Genomic DNA, 17055 nt, shown 5'->3' with positions numbered 1-17055 from the left:
TTGATTCGAAATCGTGAAATGAATTTGCAACAATCATCAACGACGCGTACAAATTTCAATGACGGCCTACTTCGCCTTAAGATAATCCGACATTTATTTGTCGAATTTTGATAGAAAATTGAACATTAGCAATATTAAATATCTACATTTTATTTATATAGAAATATACTTTATTTTCGAAGATGCGTGCGAATATATTGATATACAGATATACATCGGTAACACGTTACATACATCCAACATCTTCAAAGCCCGTATATGTAGTATAATACTGAAGTACGTGGTATCGATGCAAGCCTGTGCTAACATCAGTTTACAACTAATATAACATTTATTGTGCTTTTTCTTTAATGTGACATCATGCACTGGTATGGTCCTCGATGAGAATGCTTTTCATAATACTATTCAACAGTGGATTATTTACTTCTTCAAGGCTTTATAAAGCAAGACCAATCCAAGCCCGAGAGCTAACGCTGATCCTGCAATGATTGCCGTTTGCTGCCAGCTGAAATGATAGTAGAGGGGGTTGAGAAAATGAAGCTTATTCCTAATTGAGCTGGTGTCTTATCAAGTCTAAAAATGTAACATCATGCAGCGCATGTTGATAAGCTGACATTCAACTATTACTCAACTATTTTGCAAGACAACGTTCAAGTGTATTGAGTGATCGGATGATTCAAACGGAAAACAGAAATTGCTTGATAGTAAAGTGTATAATAGTAAACTTTTATTATCTCGGATAGAATGTTTTAAACATAGCACCACAGGTAGTTTGAATAAAGTTACTTTAAGATAGTTAAGCAGAATGCCTTAGCTATTGTATTCGATACAAGTATTAATAACAGCAACTAATGCGTTAAATCCTATCCAAAAAGCTTAGCCTTCAAGGCTCCAAACCAGGATCCGGATGACGAGGACGGAGAATCGGAACTAAATTGGAAAGGGGAAAACAAAAATGTTAACTAAACAAAAAGCTACAAATGTACTAGTACTACTACTGATAAACACATGCGGCGTGCGCACAAAGAGCAGATGAGACGCCAATTGATTTTTCAGTGATTAGTAGAAAAAGGGGAAATACTTACTCTTGTTTCGAAACATTCTTTTTCCGCTCGGCTTCAATGATCTCTCCCACGACGAATTGCTTCATTTGTGCTCTGTAAGTAGGAAAAGAAAATTGTTATGCGATCAAAGCGGCAATACTGGTACTCCTGGAAACAATCTTTATCTGGTATGTGAATGTTTGGATTTTTTTTTTTTTAACTTTTGAGGAATCCTGTAGAACTACAGGGAAAAATGTGGAAAATAATTCTGGGGAAAAATTCCAATGTATTTTGGATTTTTTCCAAATGATTTATGTGGAAATACTTGGTTAGGTAGATATTTCATATCAGAATTCTTTGTAAAGTGACAGGACTGGTAGCAGACATACTTTTGTTTTCAATGCAAGTTTCTATTTTCAATGAAAGATCTCTAAAGCCGCTACAGTCAACTTTCGTTCGTTGCACTAAACCTGTAGCCCACCTAGTGAAAGACTTTCACTAATCGAGCTGAAATTTTAGCTGTCAAAATATTGAATGCAATGGAAATTCAGGGATACCAACATTGATAAATCGAGTTTCATGTCAAAAAGTGACGTTTGTGTTTTAAGTGGACTATTATAGCTATAATAATTATTATAACTATAATAGCCCACCTAACGGGAGCTCAATTAATACGAAGCCCACCTAAAGATAGTGCAACGAACGAAGTTCGACTGTATTTAGGCAAAACGATGTCACTTTCTTCAATTTTTCGATATAATTTGCCTCTGAAATTTGGTTGGCCAAAATTGGCATGGATTGAAATAAAATAGCTGAATCGATCGGTAGTGGTTCCATTAGCAAGAATCAAATAATGGTCTCGAAATAAACCTGAGTTGGGAATGGTAAATAATTATCAAGGAATATATCTAGAAAGAGCTACATTTTTGCTGATGGAGCTTCGCATACAATTCCTCAATGTTCTGCTGCAAGAAAACCTCCAGGAACTACTAAAGGATCTTAGCGAAATTCTCAAAGGATTTCATGAGAACTTATAAAAAAACTTGAAATTAATAAAGACGGAACTTCCGAAAAAATCGTGAGAGATCACTTGCACAGAATCCTGGTATAAACTCAAAAGGATTCAAAGCACGAGTTCACAGATCCCACGGACAAACACTTCAGGAATGATTTTAGTGATTCTTCCAAAGATTCCTTCAAACAATAAGCTCAGGGACATACCTAGGGATTCCAACACTGATACCTCTAGGTATTGTTTCAAAAATTCTCCCAGGAATTCTCTTACGATTTGCTCTAGAAATTCCTCCAGAAATGATTCCATAGATTTATCCATATTTCCTAAAGATTTCTATAAGAACTCTTCCGGATAATCCTACATTTTTTTGGAAAAAATCCCATAAATAAAACTTGGAAAAAAATAAGAACACTTTTTCTGAAAGAATCACTGTAGAAATTCTTGAAAGAATTGTTGGAGTAAATTATGGAAATGTCGTAGGACAAATTACAGGGTTTTGAAGAAGTTCTGAATGTAAATCTTGACGAAAATGCTAGAAAAATTGACGGAAAGATCACTGGAGAAACTCTTCGAAGACCTTCAAATGCATTGCCTTGAGAAATACAAGAAATCTTTGGGATAATTTCTGGAGATATTCTAGGTTATAATGAGTAATTCAATGGAAAAATCATTGAATGTATATGGAAATCAGACGACTTTTTTGAGAAATTTTAGGAATAATCTTTGCAGTAAACTGAAGTATCCTAAGTAAATCCGCAAAATATTTACTGAATGATTTTTTGAAGTAATTTTGGGCAACTGCCTCAATGTATTTATAGAGTAATGCCTGGCGTAATTTCACGAATCCCACAAACACTCGAAGAAGTGCCTTATTAACAAAATGTCTAGTTGCATTCTTGAGGAATCTTAAAAAAAACTTATAATATCACTCTCTCAAGATTCTCTGGTTCCTGACTCATCTAGTTTTGACGTTAACTACGAGACCTTTCACTAGCCTTGCAGGTACAATGATAGATAGCCCCCAGATATCCAACCCTAATGAAGCGAGGCTTTGGCTTGATAGCCGCGAACAAAGCCAAGGAAGACCTATTTAGATTTCCTTAGCTTATCTGTTCCGGAAAGTGAATGGGGTTGAAATATAATTAAACGATATGGTGCTGACTCTTCAATAAAGAATTTTTCAATGTTTACGTTTTGCAGGAAGGCCCTTTTCAAATCTTTCGTTAGATGCTTGCAAAGAGAAATCAACCAGAAAACAGGACATTCATGAGTTTTCATGAGAATTTTTCAGACATTTCTCTACAGATATTAATTTCTGATTACTTGACTCTTATTGCTCGTCACACTACAAGTGATTTTTTCAGAAATATCATCAGAAACATATCCAGGTATTGTTATTATATTTTCTCGGAATTATTTCAACAAAATAGATGTTTGTCAATTGTTACTATTGAAACAATTATTGTAACAAAGTATTTTAGTATTTTGGGGTTTGTCTCAAGTTTGTGGAATATCGAGCTCTGTAGCTACCATGAGAATCGGAGGACTAACGAATGTCTTAAAAACTCAGTATTGAAAGTAAGCAATCTTGGAGAAATAACTAGAAGAATTCCTTAAGTTTATCCCCGAGGAATCTGAAAAGAAAGTTACGGAGATTAATCGCGTAAATATATCTGACTATTTCCCTGGATCTTCTAGAATAAAAAACAGGATTCAATACAAGGAGAAAGAGGAAAATAGTCAGTTTTGAGACCATTTTGATTAGATAGTCTTTAGAGACCTTCTAGTAAAAACTTAGCCTTTTAGAGACTTATATTACCACCCATGCAGATACAAAGATAGACAGTCCCAGACATCGAACCCCAATAAAGTCACCTTCAAGCGAGACTTTGGCTCGATAGATGCAAACAAAGCCAAGGAAGACCCATTTAGGTTCCTTATCAATTCTGATTTAATCTACCCAATAAAACAAGCTTACTTTGCATCGGTACTGTGGCCAACATCGTTGAACTCGTTGGTGGCATCCTTTCCAGCCATCTCAATCAGAACTTCCTCCCCTCCGGGATGCTGTGGGTGATAAAGAGAAGATTTCAATGAGAAATACATATTGACCTTCACGATCATAATGGATAGATAAAAGTTAATGGTCATCAGTGCGATTGATAGCAGTTTGACCACTTACCTCGTTTTGGAATTTGGTGACGTCGTAGACTTTGTCGTCGATGACCATCCACAGGTCTGCGGGGGTGTTGTGCTTTGCCACTTCGGCGTACGAGTATTGCTTCAATGCAGCCATTTCCGGAGATTCTGGATCTAAACTTGTTGCGTGCACTAAAACGAATTTGCGTTAAATCGTGCACGAAATGGCAGTCACAACGATGGAAGTTTGATGTAGAGTTTAGTCTATCCGGAAGAAGACCACACACCTGTTGCGAGCGCTGAATAATCGAAACTGAAAAATGAAAGCGAGTAGCAGTTGTGACAGTGACGGTGCGGGAACCTCGCGGATGACGTTTAGAAAGCAAGTTAAGCGATAAACGATAAGAGTGACGGGGACGGGAAGCAAAATATGGGCGTAGCCAGAGAAGCGCAGGAGGGTGGCGTGGCCCGAATAAAAACGTACCATTCATTGAATGGTATTGGATACAATACAGCGTATTGTAATTGAATATCGAAGTAACATTGTGGTAACATTAGGGCTCATTCATTTATTTCATAACGCTGAAATTGGCCTTTTTGGACACCCACCCACCCCCTTATAACGCTTTTTGTATGAATATTATTCAATTTTTGTATGTGCCGTAACATCGTTGGGACACCTACCCACCCCCTCTAGCGTTATGAAATTTGTGGATACAATTAAAAATCCGACTGACAGAAGTGAATAAAACAAGTTCAGAGACCAAGAAATTTGAGTGAAAAATGTTTAAAATAGACCATTTCCGTCAGATCTAACCCCCAGTTTTTGTATTTTTTTTTTTTCGAAAGACAATCATTTTTAATGAATATTAACGCTCTCAGATTTTGTTTATATGCATTCCTGATTTTCTTACAAATTTTTGAAAACATGGATACTCACCACATTTTGAAAAATAATTCGAGATGCGGCACAGTTTGTTCAACCCTATGGGTATCAGCGTGGTGATTATGCAACAATTTTTCGATTCCACCCCTGCATTGGGATGCTTGTTTACATTTGCAAACGTCAAATCAGGTGCGCGCTCAAACTGACCGTGATTCCGGTCAGGGCGCCCCTAACAGGAGCGCCACCGAAACTACTCAAACAAACGTTTTTAAACCAGGTTGGAACTGGCGTAACCCGCTCTGATCACAGTTCCAACTCCAACCCGATTCAAGTCTTCCTTTAGGAAAATATATTTTCCTCCACAGATTCAAAATTCAAAACCATCCCCTAACAACAAATCTCTCACCCACCCAGCAGTTACGGTACCGCTAGTTCTATTAGAAGGCTATTTTTTACTATTCATGCCTACAAATGCCTTAATCTGTCTGTTGGCTGTTGATCCGGAAAATTTCCGCCTTGAGGCAGCAACAGCCGCGCAAGGAAATTTTGAGCGGCTGTTGCTGCCTCTAGGCGGGAATCTTCCGGCATATTCAATCCCTTCAATCCTCCTCGGTACAAAGCAGAGAGTTCAGGCATCTGTCGACTACAATCCCTGCGTTACAGAACCGTGTAGTGTTCGCCGGGTGCGGTCATAACCGTGATTACGGAGACTTCAGGAGCCGTGAAGGAAGGAGGGAGCGAAACCGCAACGGAGCCCATTATGATGAATGAAAACATAAACAAAAATCATCTGGTCATGCCAGCTGATCGTAAATTCACCACAACGTGGGGGCAAAGCCATAGGGGAAAAAGGGGTCTGCTTTTTTTCAAGGTGAAACAAATTGTAATGGACCGAGGGGTGAACTAACGTGCCGCAAGTTTTTCATTGTTTTCTAACAGTTAAAGGCTCCAAAACATATCGGTTCCTTAAGAAAGTTTGTTCAGTAAATTGACAGAAAGCATATAAGCCAATAAAAATTTTTCACAGGAATGGTCTATTAAGGTACCGCGGGGCAAGTGGGAACGAAAAAAACGATAGTTCAAACAAATTGTTCAATATAATTTTCAAATGTCAATATCTTTCAAATCCAACAACACAATCACGTTTTGGCAACATATTTGCTGGTGTGTGCATGAAACTAATCGAATAATTTCGAAATTGTGAAAACCTTGGAAGAAAGTTTTAGAATGAGCCAATGGACGCAGTTACCTCGCTAAGCGGGGCAAGTGGGACACATCCAGTTTCATGCGTAAATCCACATCAGTAAGTCAACCATTACAATAATAGGATTGATAAGTCATAGATTTTGAATTTTATGTACATATTTGATGTACATAAGGGATCAATCATAAAATACGTTACGTTTTAGGAAGAAACCCTTTATTTAAACTATTAAATGTCACCTCACATTTAATATTAACTGAAAATTCCTCAATAAAAGCATAAAGAGGAATTGAACATGTTCAAAATATATCATTTATAAGTTGTTAATTAAAATGTAGCACATAAACAATCAATAATTGACGAAATAATAAATATGTTTTGTTATTATTTATATGCATGGCAGAAAACCACCTTATGGGATGGAATTGTTTTCCATCACTACTTAATTTGGTAGAAATAACAAATAAAGTTCAAATAACATAGAAAAGTAATCGTTCTCATGATGCATTTCAAATTTCAGCTGTGTGTTTGTTCAATTTTGAAGTCGTATTTCAAAATAAAAAATTAATTAAAAAATAAAGAATTATATCACTTTTCTTCTCCCTTTTATGCAATTACGTAATTTGAGGTTGATCTTTTTTTGATAAAAATCATTTGTTTGAATGTTTTGGTGCTACTCTCTAGCAAAATGTATGGAACGTGTACGAAAAGTTTTGATTCTGGTTTTTGTTTTGATAGGTCCCACTTACCCCAGGTACAAATATATTTTGGGGTAAGATAGACCATCGAAAATTTCATATGAAATGAAAACAAAATACTGGTTTATCGTTAGCAGCTTGTAATAATACTAAAAATTATAGCTTACTGATGGAAATTCGATTTAAAACACATTTATTTTTTGCGAGTCAATGCAAGACGTGAAACGTGTCACAATTTGTCATGCAAGTTGAAAATGGTGCTGAACTAACAACTGTTACATGAACCACATGGTAATAAAAATAACAATATGTTTAGTACTAAATACATTCCTTGTCATTGTATCTTCAACTTTCTAGAAGAATACCCCCATGAAAAACTTTTCCTAGTTGAGCTATGACGATACGCCCCACTTACCCCGGATTCTCACTTACCCCGGGGTACCTTAAGACTAAGTAGCCCGTCATTCGTTTTGGCGAAAATTATGACTTTTTAGCTTGAATTTCAAAGTGATAAAACTCAGCCTTGATAGTTTATATTGACTTGAAAAAGTATCACTGTACGCGCTAACATGCATAAAGTATGCTGATACTTTTTCAGCTGTGTCAGTGCAAAACCAACTGATTTTCTTTGATTCGAAATCGTGAGATGAATTAGCAAGAATCATCACCAACGCGTACAAATTTCAATGACGGCCTACTTCGCCTTAAGTGAGTTTAGCTGTGAGTTTTCAAAAGAGGAATGCAATAAATAATGTTGAAGATCTTTACTTCTGTAGGAGTTCAAGGGTGATGCCTATTGCCGGTTTGCAAAAATCTTTCAACGCTTTTTAATAGTAGCTCACATTTTTTTTGTACTGAATACTTTCAGTGTATTAGCGGAGAATGATGACGGTTAGGAAATCTTTGGCCACTTCCATTTTCTCTTCCGTGTTTCCTGCTAACAGGGGCCTTCCATAACCGAGTGATTAGAGTCCGCGGCTACCAAGCAAAGCCATGGGTTCGATTCCCATGGTTCGATGTATGGGTTCGATTCCCAGTCGGTCCAGGATCTTTTCGTAATGGAAATTTCATTGACTTCCCAGGGCATAGAGTATCATCGTACCTGCCACATGATATACGAATGCGAAATGGCAACATTGGCAAAGAAAGCTCAGTTTATAACTATGGAAGTGCTCATAAGAACACAACATTGAGAAGCAGGCTCTGTTCCAGTCGGGACGTTGATTCCAAGAAGAAAAGAAGAAGTTTCCTGCTATCGATCCCAAAGCCGATCCATGCTAATGTAAACGATTGTAGATCGATTATTCCAGCTTTTTATTGTAATTTTCACAAATGATTAGACTTTCATGACGAAATTGAGAAGCTGCCAATAATGTACTGATGGAACATTTTCAAACACCATTAAGGGTAACAGTCGTATTTTGGAAGTGATTTTGGTTGTTTAATTAATTAATTTCACAGCGTAACCAAGTCAAAAAACTTGCTACAATGTAGAGAAAAACTACCTTTACGAGATAAAAATGCCCACACGGTCATGTAGGATCCAAAATACGTCGAAAATAATAGAATTGCGAAGCAGTGTTTTTCATTATTTTGGACACACCAATATAAAGTGACCAGATATGTTTGACTTCAAAGCGGGACAAAAATGGTAAACTTTTCAAATTTATTGTAAGGAATATTAAAAAGTACAAAGCTCGTTCAATTTCGGCAACATGACAAAAATTTTCATGTTTCCTAAATCGAAACGTGAAAAAAACGAACAATTGATTTCATTAAAACTTTTATCACTGTAAAAAATATGAATTGAATTTACCTATTTTGAACGTGGTATGCTTCAAAAGAGCCTACTGAAACAAAATTGAACGGTAATGCAACCAAAATTGAACAGGCGTTGTATACACTTTCTTATTGTTTATTGCAAAAATAATGAAAAAATAAATTTTCGATGGCTTGGATTTTTATTTCTACCAGAATTTTGGAAGTATTCTGATTATAGGTAAATTTGTAGATTCAAAAAATTCAGATCAGAAATCAGATAGTTTGACCAATTTTGAATGCGAATAGAGTTAGGCTAGGATTCCAATAATATTTTGCGATCAACTGCATTAAGTACTAATATTTTTTTACGTAATGTTACTCATATGCTCAATGTCTCATTGAACTTTGCGTTTCTGGTAGAAAAAGCTTACAAACTGTAGCATTAGCTGCCAAGAAAGCGTTTTTCTGCGGCCTGTCTGTTATATATTTCGGACACCAAATATATATTTTGGACACTCTCATGTGAATATAATTTGGACAGGGGCGTTATCTCAATATCCATACAATGGTTGCTAAAAAAACGCTCATATAACGAAGTTTTAAGAGTATACATGTGACTTATATAATTTTTCGCTTATTGGATGTGTACATTAGTGATAATCAATAATTTAATTTAATGCAAGCAAATATCATCAGATCCACGGAATACGCCTGCAAGTATGCATCCATGCGACAATCCAGAGTGTTTCATCAGATCTCGATGACTTTTTCAAATCGACGTAAGTAACTTCCATAGGGTTTTGAGAAAATTAATTCAGAAGAATCACAGCCTGTCTTCTAAAACTGTTTTAAAATAAACCACCTTTTAAACATTTTTTCAACGTGTACATTGCTTAAATTTTGCATACAATGAGCTCGCGTTGAAAAACTATGGGATTCCTATGATTTCACACAGGAATTTTATGACAAAATGATAAGCCGTTTTATTAAGTTACTTGCGACGTTTTTGTATCAGTGTAAAAACGGCTCAAGCAGTGTTTTGTTTTGATTCGTGGTTAAGTCACTTTGTCTCTCCATACAGCGGGGCGGCGAAAGTTGTGGTTAGGTTGCGAAAGTTAATAATCTTACTTTCGTCGTTTTGTAAATCCGAAAATTAAACGTTCTAAAAGTGAAAAATCGAGTTGGTTCAGAGCGAAACGTGTAGAATTTCGTCTGCGAAACTCGTAGGATCGATAAAGTAAGTTTGTATACTTTTTTGACTTGAGTCTATATGAATAAGTTTTCGAGAGATGGCCAAATTATATCAACTGAGCAAAAACCATAATCTATTTTGGACATCATCTGATTTATGCCTTCTATACTCATGTTAAGATTTTAGATAAACTAAGCATCAATTTTAGACATATTTTATCATATTGCCACTTTTTAACTTTTTATGAATGCCCATTTTGAGCGCAATTATTGCATTTAATGTATGTTCTTCACAGATGTTCTGTTGATACAATTTACAATTTCGATATTTTTGAAGCCAATTTGTAATTGTTATGAAAATGGTCATCAATAATAAGTAGTAGTACATTTGAAAAATTTCTGACGGCTTCTTTTTCTGTATGTAACGTGTTGTAACGGTTGCATGGATGGACCTGGATGGACGGATGGACTGATTCATTTTAATTAATTTCAGATAAAATAAATACATTTTCCATGTACACACGGTTGATGCAAGTGCGAAATAGTCCTATCTTTCTGAATGACTTGCGAATTGGGTCCTAAAATGTTTATTGAAATCTTGTTTTTATTTATTGACACGAAAGAGCATGTTATCGCAACTACTTCAGCAATTTTTCCTGCTCAAATAACGGCTACATCATATTTAAACTTTAATTTAAAAATTGGGTCCATAAATGAACCTTGACACTAAAGATCATGTTTGACGTTCGCTTAATCGACAAAAACACCACAGGGCTTTTAGTTTTAACACTGGGGTTGTTCCTATCTGACATTTCGGAAGGGACACGGAAAGCAAAATACACCCAAAATTTGAGTTTAAGCCAAGAAGTGTGGACTTAAACAAAAGAAAAACATTTAAAAATTGAGTAAACATGTGTTTTTGGCCTAAACTTAAGCGTTTGGCATTAAAATTGGGACAGGCCTTTAGGACCCTATTGATTTGGCCTTTTGATTTAATCTAGGAAATTTGTAGGAAAACGGCCCAGGGGGTCCAAAATATATAGAGGTCCAAAATATATTGGTTACCCTAACTGCGTTTTCGTACTGTTTGTTACGAAAATCTTGTGTAACTTTGTTTCACAGTGATAACATAACGCAGGCACGAAAAACATCATTGAAATTGATGATTGTTTATGTTTGCGGCCTTGACTTGACAGTGCCAGCTACTGATTGAAAAAATAAACACCCTCATCCAATCTTGTTTCATTCACGCAAAATTTTCATTCAATATTTTAATGGTTTTTCAAATCAAAAACCATCACAATGAGCGGCAGCCAAGACTTGAACGATTCAATTCGAATATACAATGAGCAGGTAAGATAAACATTGAAAATACAGTGTATTCATCATCGACAATAATTTCCATTTTTATTTTTTTATTTTCTAGCTTGCCCAGGTGGAACAAGCTTTGGAGGGCACAAGCTCTGGCCCAGAACGGGAATCTTTGATTAATTTGAAAAGTGATCTCGAGGAGCTGGTGAAGCTCACTCTCGAAACGGTCCAGCACGAGAATGGAGATGACTTGAATGCCGCAGCTTCCGGCAGCAACGAAGACGATGAGTTCGCTCTGTTCATGCGGGAAATAAATGCATTGGATGACCCAGGGAGTGTAGATGCAAAGCCTCCCAAACCGGATGAAGTCAGCGTGGATGAACAAGAACCGTTCAAAGATCTGGTCGGTAGTAAGTGCTCCGCTCCGCATATCCATAAGTGGGGATCGAAGTCCTATCACAATGCTTTGATATGCAGTTTGGATGCTTCTGATCTGGATGATGTTGCAGCCAAGGTGCTGTTCATCAATCCGACCCATCAGGAGATGGTTCCGTGCGCCTATTTCTTGGAAGGAGACTGCAAATTCAACGATGAAATGTGCCGCTTCTCGCATGGTGAACTAATCTCTATCAACGAACTCAAAGAGTATCGCGAACCGAGATTTGAACTGCTGAGGAAGAAAGGTTGTAAAGTTTTGGCCAAGAACAGAAATCGCATTTGGAGTAAAGGGACGATTCAGACAGCGGATTTTGAAACTAAAACGTGCAAGATACAAATGGATGAAGGCCGGCACGAGGTTGAATTGCAATTTGAGAACGTGCTACCATTAGAGGGCGATGATGTGCCCAGTTCTGATTCGGAGTCAAATTCAGATAGTGATGAGGAAAACGAGGACGATGTTGTCTCACTTCAACAGGCACAAATTATCGAGCGAAGTCTTTTGAATCCCGCTCCTGACCAACGGTTGGGGGATTGGGAAAAGCATACTAAAGGTATAGGCTCGAAAATCATGCTTAAAATGGGCTATGTAGTCGGAGCCGGTCTCGGAAGCAAAGGCGAAGGAATTGTAGTGCCCGTGAGTGCACAGGTACTTCCCCAAGGCAGATCGCTGGACTATTGTATGCAACTTCGGGAACAGGCCAATGGAGACAAGAATTTATTCAGCGTTGAAAAGAAGCTTCAACGGGAGAAGAGGATTCAAGAGAAAAGGGATGCAAAGAACTATGCTGCAAATAAAAGCAAAAAGGACGTGTTCAACTTCCTCAACAGTGAAATTTTTGGTTCCAGCAATGGTTCCTCAAGTTCATCGGGAAGTAAGAAACCCGCAGCGAAAGACAACCAGATGGACCTACCCAGCTGTTCATCGAAGAATTTGAACATCGCCAGTCTGAAGCTCTCCGAGCAGATGCGAAGGCTGGAGTTAGATATAGACCGGTTGTCTCATTCCCTGACGCGTCATCAGCCGGGATCAAAGATGCATTCAAATCTACAGAAGCAGATCGCAGAGAAACGGCGGGAGATTTCTGAAATCAAAAAGACCGAATATTCAATCTCCCGAGAGCAACAGTTACGAAATGATAAACGTAAAATGACAGTATTTTAGGAATGGAATAAAACAATGCAATGCATAACTGAGATAAGAAAAGGGAGATGTTACTTGTTGGTGATGACATACATTTTGAACTCGACTCTATAGATCAGGCTTGTGATCAGGGGCGCAACTCGGCCATTGTGGCGACCATCTTCAGATTCCGAGATGTGTCACCTTTAACAAATTGAAAGAGAGATACTGAGTAAAGTGAGAGTACTTTCTAAAATTATGCAATAATGTTACTCAGCATAGGTACTTACTGTGCCAATTTTTTTCGAGGAGATTCTTTCAGTACAAAAAATGAACGACATACATACCTATCGTAACAAGCTAACATTTTTCCTCAATTTATTTTTTCTGCCGCCGCGCCAAAGCAGCTTTGGTTTCATGTTTGATCGTTTGCCCTACAATCTTCAAAGTTCTGGCATCGTCAATCTGGTCGCACATTCGTTGGAAACAGTTGTTCATAATGGTTTTGATCAGCTCATCCACCGGCTCAGATCCAGTTACCTTTTCGTTTAAACTTTTCAGCTGTTGTTCCATATTATTTAAAGTGCTTTGCAAATCCTCATTTTGTTTTACCAGTTTGGAATTCTCCTCTCTCAGTGACGATTGACTATTGTGAGCATCTTTTAGTTGTTCAGTCAGCAGTTCAATTTCTTTGGCTTTTTCATGCAATGATTGTTTGGTTGCATCTTGCTCTAGTCTAATTCGTTCCATTTCTCTGAGATCTACTTCGCTTTTATCACGACTAGATGTTAAATCTTTCTGAATGGCTGCTACTGTTAACTGGAGATCTGAGTAACGTTTTTCCGATTCGGCCAATTGTTGCTTCAGGTGCACATCTTCATTTCGGGTACTAACTTCTGCTTCCAAAGAGCGAACCTTTCCTTTCAATGCATGATTGTCCTTCTTCAGCTCTAAAATTTTCTCTTCCAAAGCCAATATATCATCATCTTTATCGGTGTTCGATTTTGCTTCACCAGTGCTGTTCAAATTCATCAAATCGATTTTGTCCAAGACACGATCCAGCTTGGACTCCAATTTCGACAAATTCATTCGCACTTCGGTGCCTTGCATTCTGCTTTCCGTCATGAATAGATTGAAGTTAACATCGGTCGCAGTGTGGAGCAAATTTTGTCCAGCTATGGCGGTTGTGAGGGCATTCGCTGCTGAGGGAATTATCTGCATGCCCATCGTTACGGGCTGTATTTTGCCAACGCCTCCATTACCTGGCCGTCGATGGGGAGGAATGCTAGGACGAGCTATTGTCTCAAAGCGTGCATCCGTATCGGAAGAATCGCTCACTTCCGTAGTTGATACGGGCTTGGCTTGCGGAAGAATCGGTTGGCCAACTCGAGCCATCCGTGAGATGAGATTTGCTTTGCCTTTTTCCGCATCAGAATCCGGCTCCTCCACATTGGGAATGGTTCTGGATGCCGGAATTGGAGGAACACGTTGCTTGTGGGGTTGGCGTTCTAATTCTAATAGACATACGCCTTCAATGGCCGCAAGTAAACGATCACGATCAACTGGATTTTCAAACAAGACGCTCCAAAAGTCGTCGTCGTCACTTCGAAATTGGAGATATTCATTTTTCAAAAACAGTTTTGTTGCAGCGTCTAAATTAAGGGTAGCAAGGGCATCGGTTTTGGTCCGATAGATCAGAATCCGGAATTCAGCTTGCGAACGGAGCAATGCCAATCCTAGCTTCCCTTGCGGGGTGTTCTCGTTCCCGACACTGAAATGGTGATCTCATATTAAACAGTGTACTTCTTCGAGTTAGAAATCATCAATATGACTAACAGCTTGTAGGCAGTTACCACACTGGCTTGCACTAGGTTCCAATCCGACGACGGCTTACTCCCGGGTTGTTCCCCATCCGTAGTGGAATCGACTGCTTCCGATGGTGGGACGTAACGAAAGGAAGAAGCCCCGTAGCGATCGGATACCTTACTGCTGGGCGTGGACTGTATCGACCTGGAGTCTTTTTCCGGTGAGGACTTTTTGTTCACAGCTGCGCCACCCTTCGGAACACCAAAGATTTTTGCTAAAGTGGAACTAGAGTTGCTGTTAGTTGTAGGTAGGTTCTAGGCTATTGATCTCTATAAATTACTTACTTGGAGGTTGGTTTGAAGAAATCATCATCGTCATCGGACACCGGACCAGCCTTATTCGTTGTAGGCATTTTTAATTTAATACCTATATTCCAAGTTATTTCCTAAATCTAATTTGAGTTTTATTTACTCGACCTACAATTTTTTTTATGAATGGATCATTGATTGATGATGAATGGCCCAAATTTGCGTAAACAAAGCTGATGTCAGTGGTTCAGGAGTAATTTTTCGTGTGAACGTATTTCATTACGTACAATGTTTTTGGCTACACTGAAAACAGCATTGTGGTAAAAAATACCATGTTATGGCCGGTACGCTGATCATAAGTACTGTACATAAGGATAGGACAAGAAACGGTCAAGGAATGATTCCGCTACCGAAATTACTTGAGCTGTACGCTGCTGAGAAGTAGAGCTGATTTCATAACGTTGGTAACGCCTGCTGTACAAATCAAATGGAGCTGTCACTTTTCCTTACGGAAAAATGTGCCGCTCAATTATTCCGCAAGTAAAAGTGACACTTCGCTGATACTGGATCAGCTGTCAAAATTACTTTGGTAAAAAAGAGAAATTTTACTTGAGCGCTTTACGTTTCAGGTGCATACTACGCATAAGTACTGTGCAAAAGGATAGGACAAGAAACGGTCAAGGAATGATTCCGCTACCGAAATTATTTGAGCTGTACGCTGCTGAGAAGTAGAGCTGATTTCATAACATCGGTAACGCCTGCTGTACAAATCAAATGGAGCTGTCACTTTTCCGTACGGAAAAATGTGCCGCACAATTATTCCGCAAGTAAAAGTGACATTTCGCTTATATTGGATCAGCTGTCAAAATTACTTCGGTAAAAAGGAGAAATTTTACTTGAGCGCTTTACGTTTCAGGTGCATACTACACATTAATGATTTAACGCTGTAGCTCGTCATTTGTTTTGGCAACAATGATGAATTTTAAGCTTGCATTTCAAAGTGATAAAACTCAATCTTGATAGTTTGAAAAATTATCACCGAACGCGCTAACATACATAAAGTATGCTGATACTTTTTTCAACTGTGTCAGTGCAAAACCAACTGATTTTCTTTGATTCGAAATAGTGAGACGAATTAGCAACAATCATCAACGACACGTACAAATTTCAATGATGGCCTACTTCCCCTTAAATTAAATGCACAGCACCTGGGAGGGAGAAACCAATGAACCAATGCACGTGTTCACTAATTTGACGTTTGAGCGGTGTCGAATTCACTCGTTGCCATGGTCACGTAAATAACACGGCACCGCTCAAACGTCAACTAGTAAACTCGTGCATTGGTCCATACAAAATTTCTGTACGTCATGGACCAATGCAAGAGTTCACTGATTTGACGTTTGAGCGGTGCCGAATTCACTCGTTACCATGGTCACGTAAATAACACGGCACCGCTCAAACGTCAAATAGTGAACGCGTGCACGGGTCTATAGTGAGCCGGGTTTCCGCTGTCACGAACTGTAAGGCCCCAAGCACAATGTGAACGGCAACGCGGTACAACGGCAAAACGGCATGCCCATCTTGATCTACACTTTGGGTTCATTCATATATTTCATAACGCTAAAAATGGTCATTTTTGACACTCACCCACCCCTCGTAACGCATTTTGTATGACCATTTTTCAAATTTCGTATGAGCCGTAACATTTTCTAGACACCCACCCACCCCCTTCAGCGTTATGAAATTTGTGAATGGGCCCTTTAGTTATCAATCCCATGTTGACTAAATCCTTTTCAACATTGACTTGACAAGTAGAGTGTAGCTCAAGATGGGCTTGCCGTAATGCCGTTGTACCGCGCTGCCGCTCACATTGTGCGTGGAGCTTAACTGTGAGCCCAAATCTCAAACATTGGACTAAAATGGAAAAAGCGCGTAACTGATTAAAACACATTTTCGCATTTCATCAAAAGTGACAAAAAATCGAATGAAAATCAATTCATGCACAGCCAATTCAGATTACCGACCCCAGTAAAATTTTACTGGGTTTTGGAACTACGGTTTTTTCGGTAATTTTTACGATTACCGAAAAAACTCAGTAAACCAAAATATTGTGCTTTGCTTTGATAAATGGA

At 38.3% G+C, this 17055-nt stretch overlaps 3 protein-coding genes across 4 annotated transcripts; 1 reads left to right on the top strand and 2 right to left on the bottom strand.

Moving 5' to 3' along the window:
- Nucleotides 1-308: 308 nt before the first annotated feature.
- On the bottom strand, nucleotides 309-4529 carry LOC5564862 (cytochrome b5). 2 transcript variants are annotated; one of them, XM_001649170.2, is made up of 4 exons: nucleotides 4241-4529; nucleotides 4037-4125; nucleotides 1086-1157; nucleotides 309-505 (listed from the first exon to the last, which is right to left on the bottom strand). In XM_001649170.2, the coding sequence occupies exons 1-4, from the start codon at nucleotides 4352-4354 to the stop codon at nucleotides 421-423; spliced, it is 360 nt and encodes a 119-aa protein (XP_001649220.1). In that variant the 5' UTR covers nucleotides 4355-4529; the 3' UTR covers nucleotides 309-420. The 2 variants fall into 2 exon arrangements, with proteins under 2 accessions (XP_001649220.1, XP_001649221.1); XM_001649171.2 differs by lacking the exon at nucleotides 309-505 and adding an exon at nucleotides 695-930 and having other exon boundaries at nucleotides 4241-4528.
- A 6562-nt stretch (nucleotides 4530-11091) lies between these two features.
- On the top strand, nucleotides 11092-12893 carry LOC5564857 (zinc finger CCCH-type with G patch domain-containing protein). Its single transcript, XM_001649169.2, has 2 exons — nucleotides 11092-11290; nucleotides 11364-12893. The coding sequence occupies exons 1-2, from the start codon at nucleotides 11240-11242 to the stop codon at nucleotides 12849-12851; spliced, it is 1539 nt and encodes a 512-aa protein (XP_001649219.1). The 5' UTR covers nucleotides 11092-11239; the 3' UTR covers nucleotides 12852-12893.
- A 260-nt stretch (nucleotides 12894-13153) lies between these two features.
- Nucleotides 13154-15190, bottom strand: LOC110681195 (FK506-binding protein 15-like). The gene is made up of 3 exons (XM_021856973.1): nucleotides 14960-15190; nucleotides 14646-14900; nucleotides 13154-14580 (listed from the first exon to the last, which is right to left on the bottom strand). The coding sequence occupies exons 1-3, from the start codon at nucleotides 15025-15027 to the stop codon at nucleotides 13188-13190; spliced, it is 1716 nt and encodes a 571-aa protein (XP_021712665.1). The 5' UTR covers nucleotides 15028-15190; the 3' UTR covers nucleotides 13154-13187.
- Between the last annotated feature and the right edge of the window lie 1865 nt (nucleotides 15191-17055).

This window comes from Aedes aegypti, unplaced genomic scaffold (assembly GCF_002204515.2).
Source record: "Aedes aegypti strain LVP_AGWG unplaced genomic scaffold, AaegL5.0 Primary Assembly AGWG_AaegL5_hic_scaff_563_PBJ_arrow, whole genome shotgun sequence".
In the NCBI taxonomy this organism is placed as follows: Eukaryota; Metazoa; Arthropoda; class Insecta; order Diptera; family Culicidae; genus Aedes; species Aedes aegypti.
Note: the sequence above shows the minus strand (reverse complement) of the source record. Positions and strands in the feature narration are given on the sequence as shown.

Bases quoted from the DNA above. Each gene is read 5' to 3' on its own strand.
- LOC5564862 (XM_001649170.2), bottom strand. From the start codon at position 4,354: ATGGCTGCATTGAAGCAATACTCGTACGCCGAAGTGGCAAAGCACAAC. The intron at 4,126-4,240 runs GTAAGTGGTCAA...TATCACCCACAG, and splicing joins TCACCAAATTCCAAAACGAG to CATCCCGGAGGGGAGGAAGT. The intron at 1,158-4,036 runs GTAAGCTTGTTT...TCCTACTTACAG, and splicing joins GGCCACAGTACCGATGCAAA to AGCACAAATGAAGCAATTCG.
- LOC5564857 (XM_001649169.2), top strand. From the start codon at position 11,240: ATGAGCGGCAGCCAAGACTTGAACGATTCAATTCGAATATACAATGAG. The intron at 11,291-11,363 runs GTAAGATAAACA...TTTATTTTCTAG, and splicing joins TTCGAATATACAATGAGCAG to CTTGCCCAGGTGGAACAAGC.
- LOC110681195 (XM_021856973.1), bottom strand. From the start codon at position 15,027: ATGCCTACAACGAATAAGGCTGGTCCGGTGTCCGATGACGATGATGAT. The intron at 14,901-14,959 runs GTAAGTAATTTA...CAGCAACTCTAG, and splicing joins TTCTTCAAACCAACCTCCAA to TTCCACTTTAGCAAAAATCT. The intron at 14,581-14,645 runs GTTAGTCATATT...TCACCATTTCAG, and splicing joins GTGGTAACTGCCTACAAGCT to TGTCGGGAACGAGAACACCC.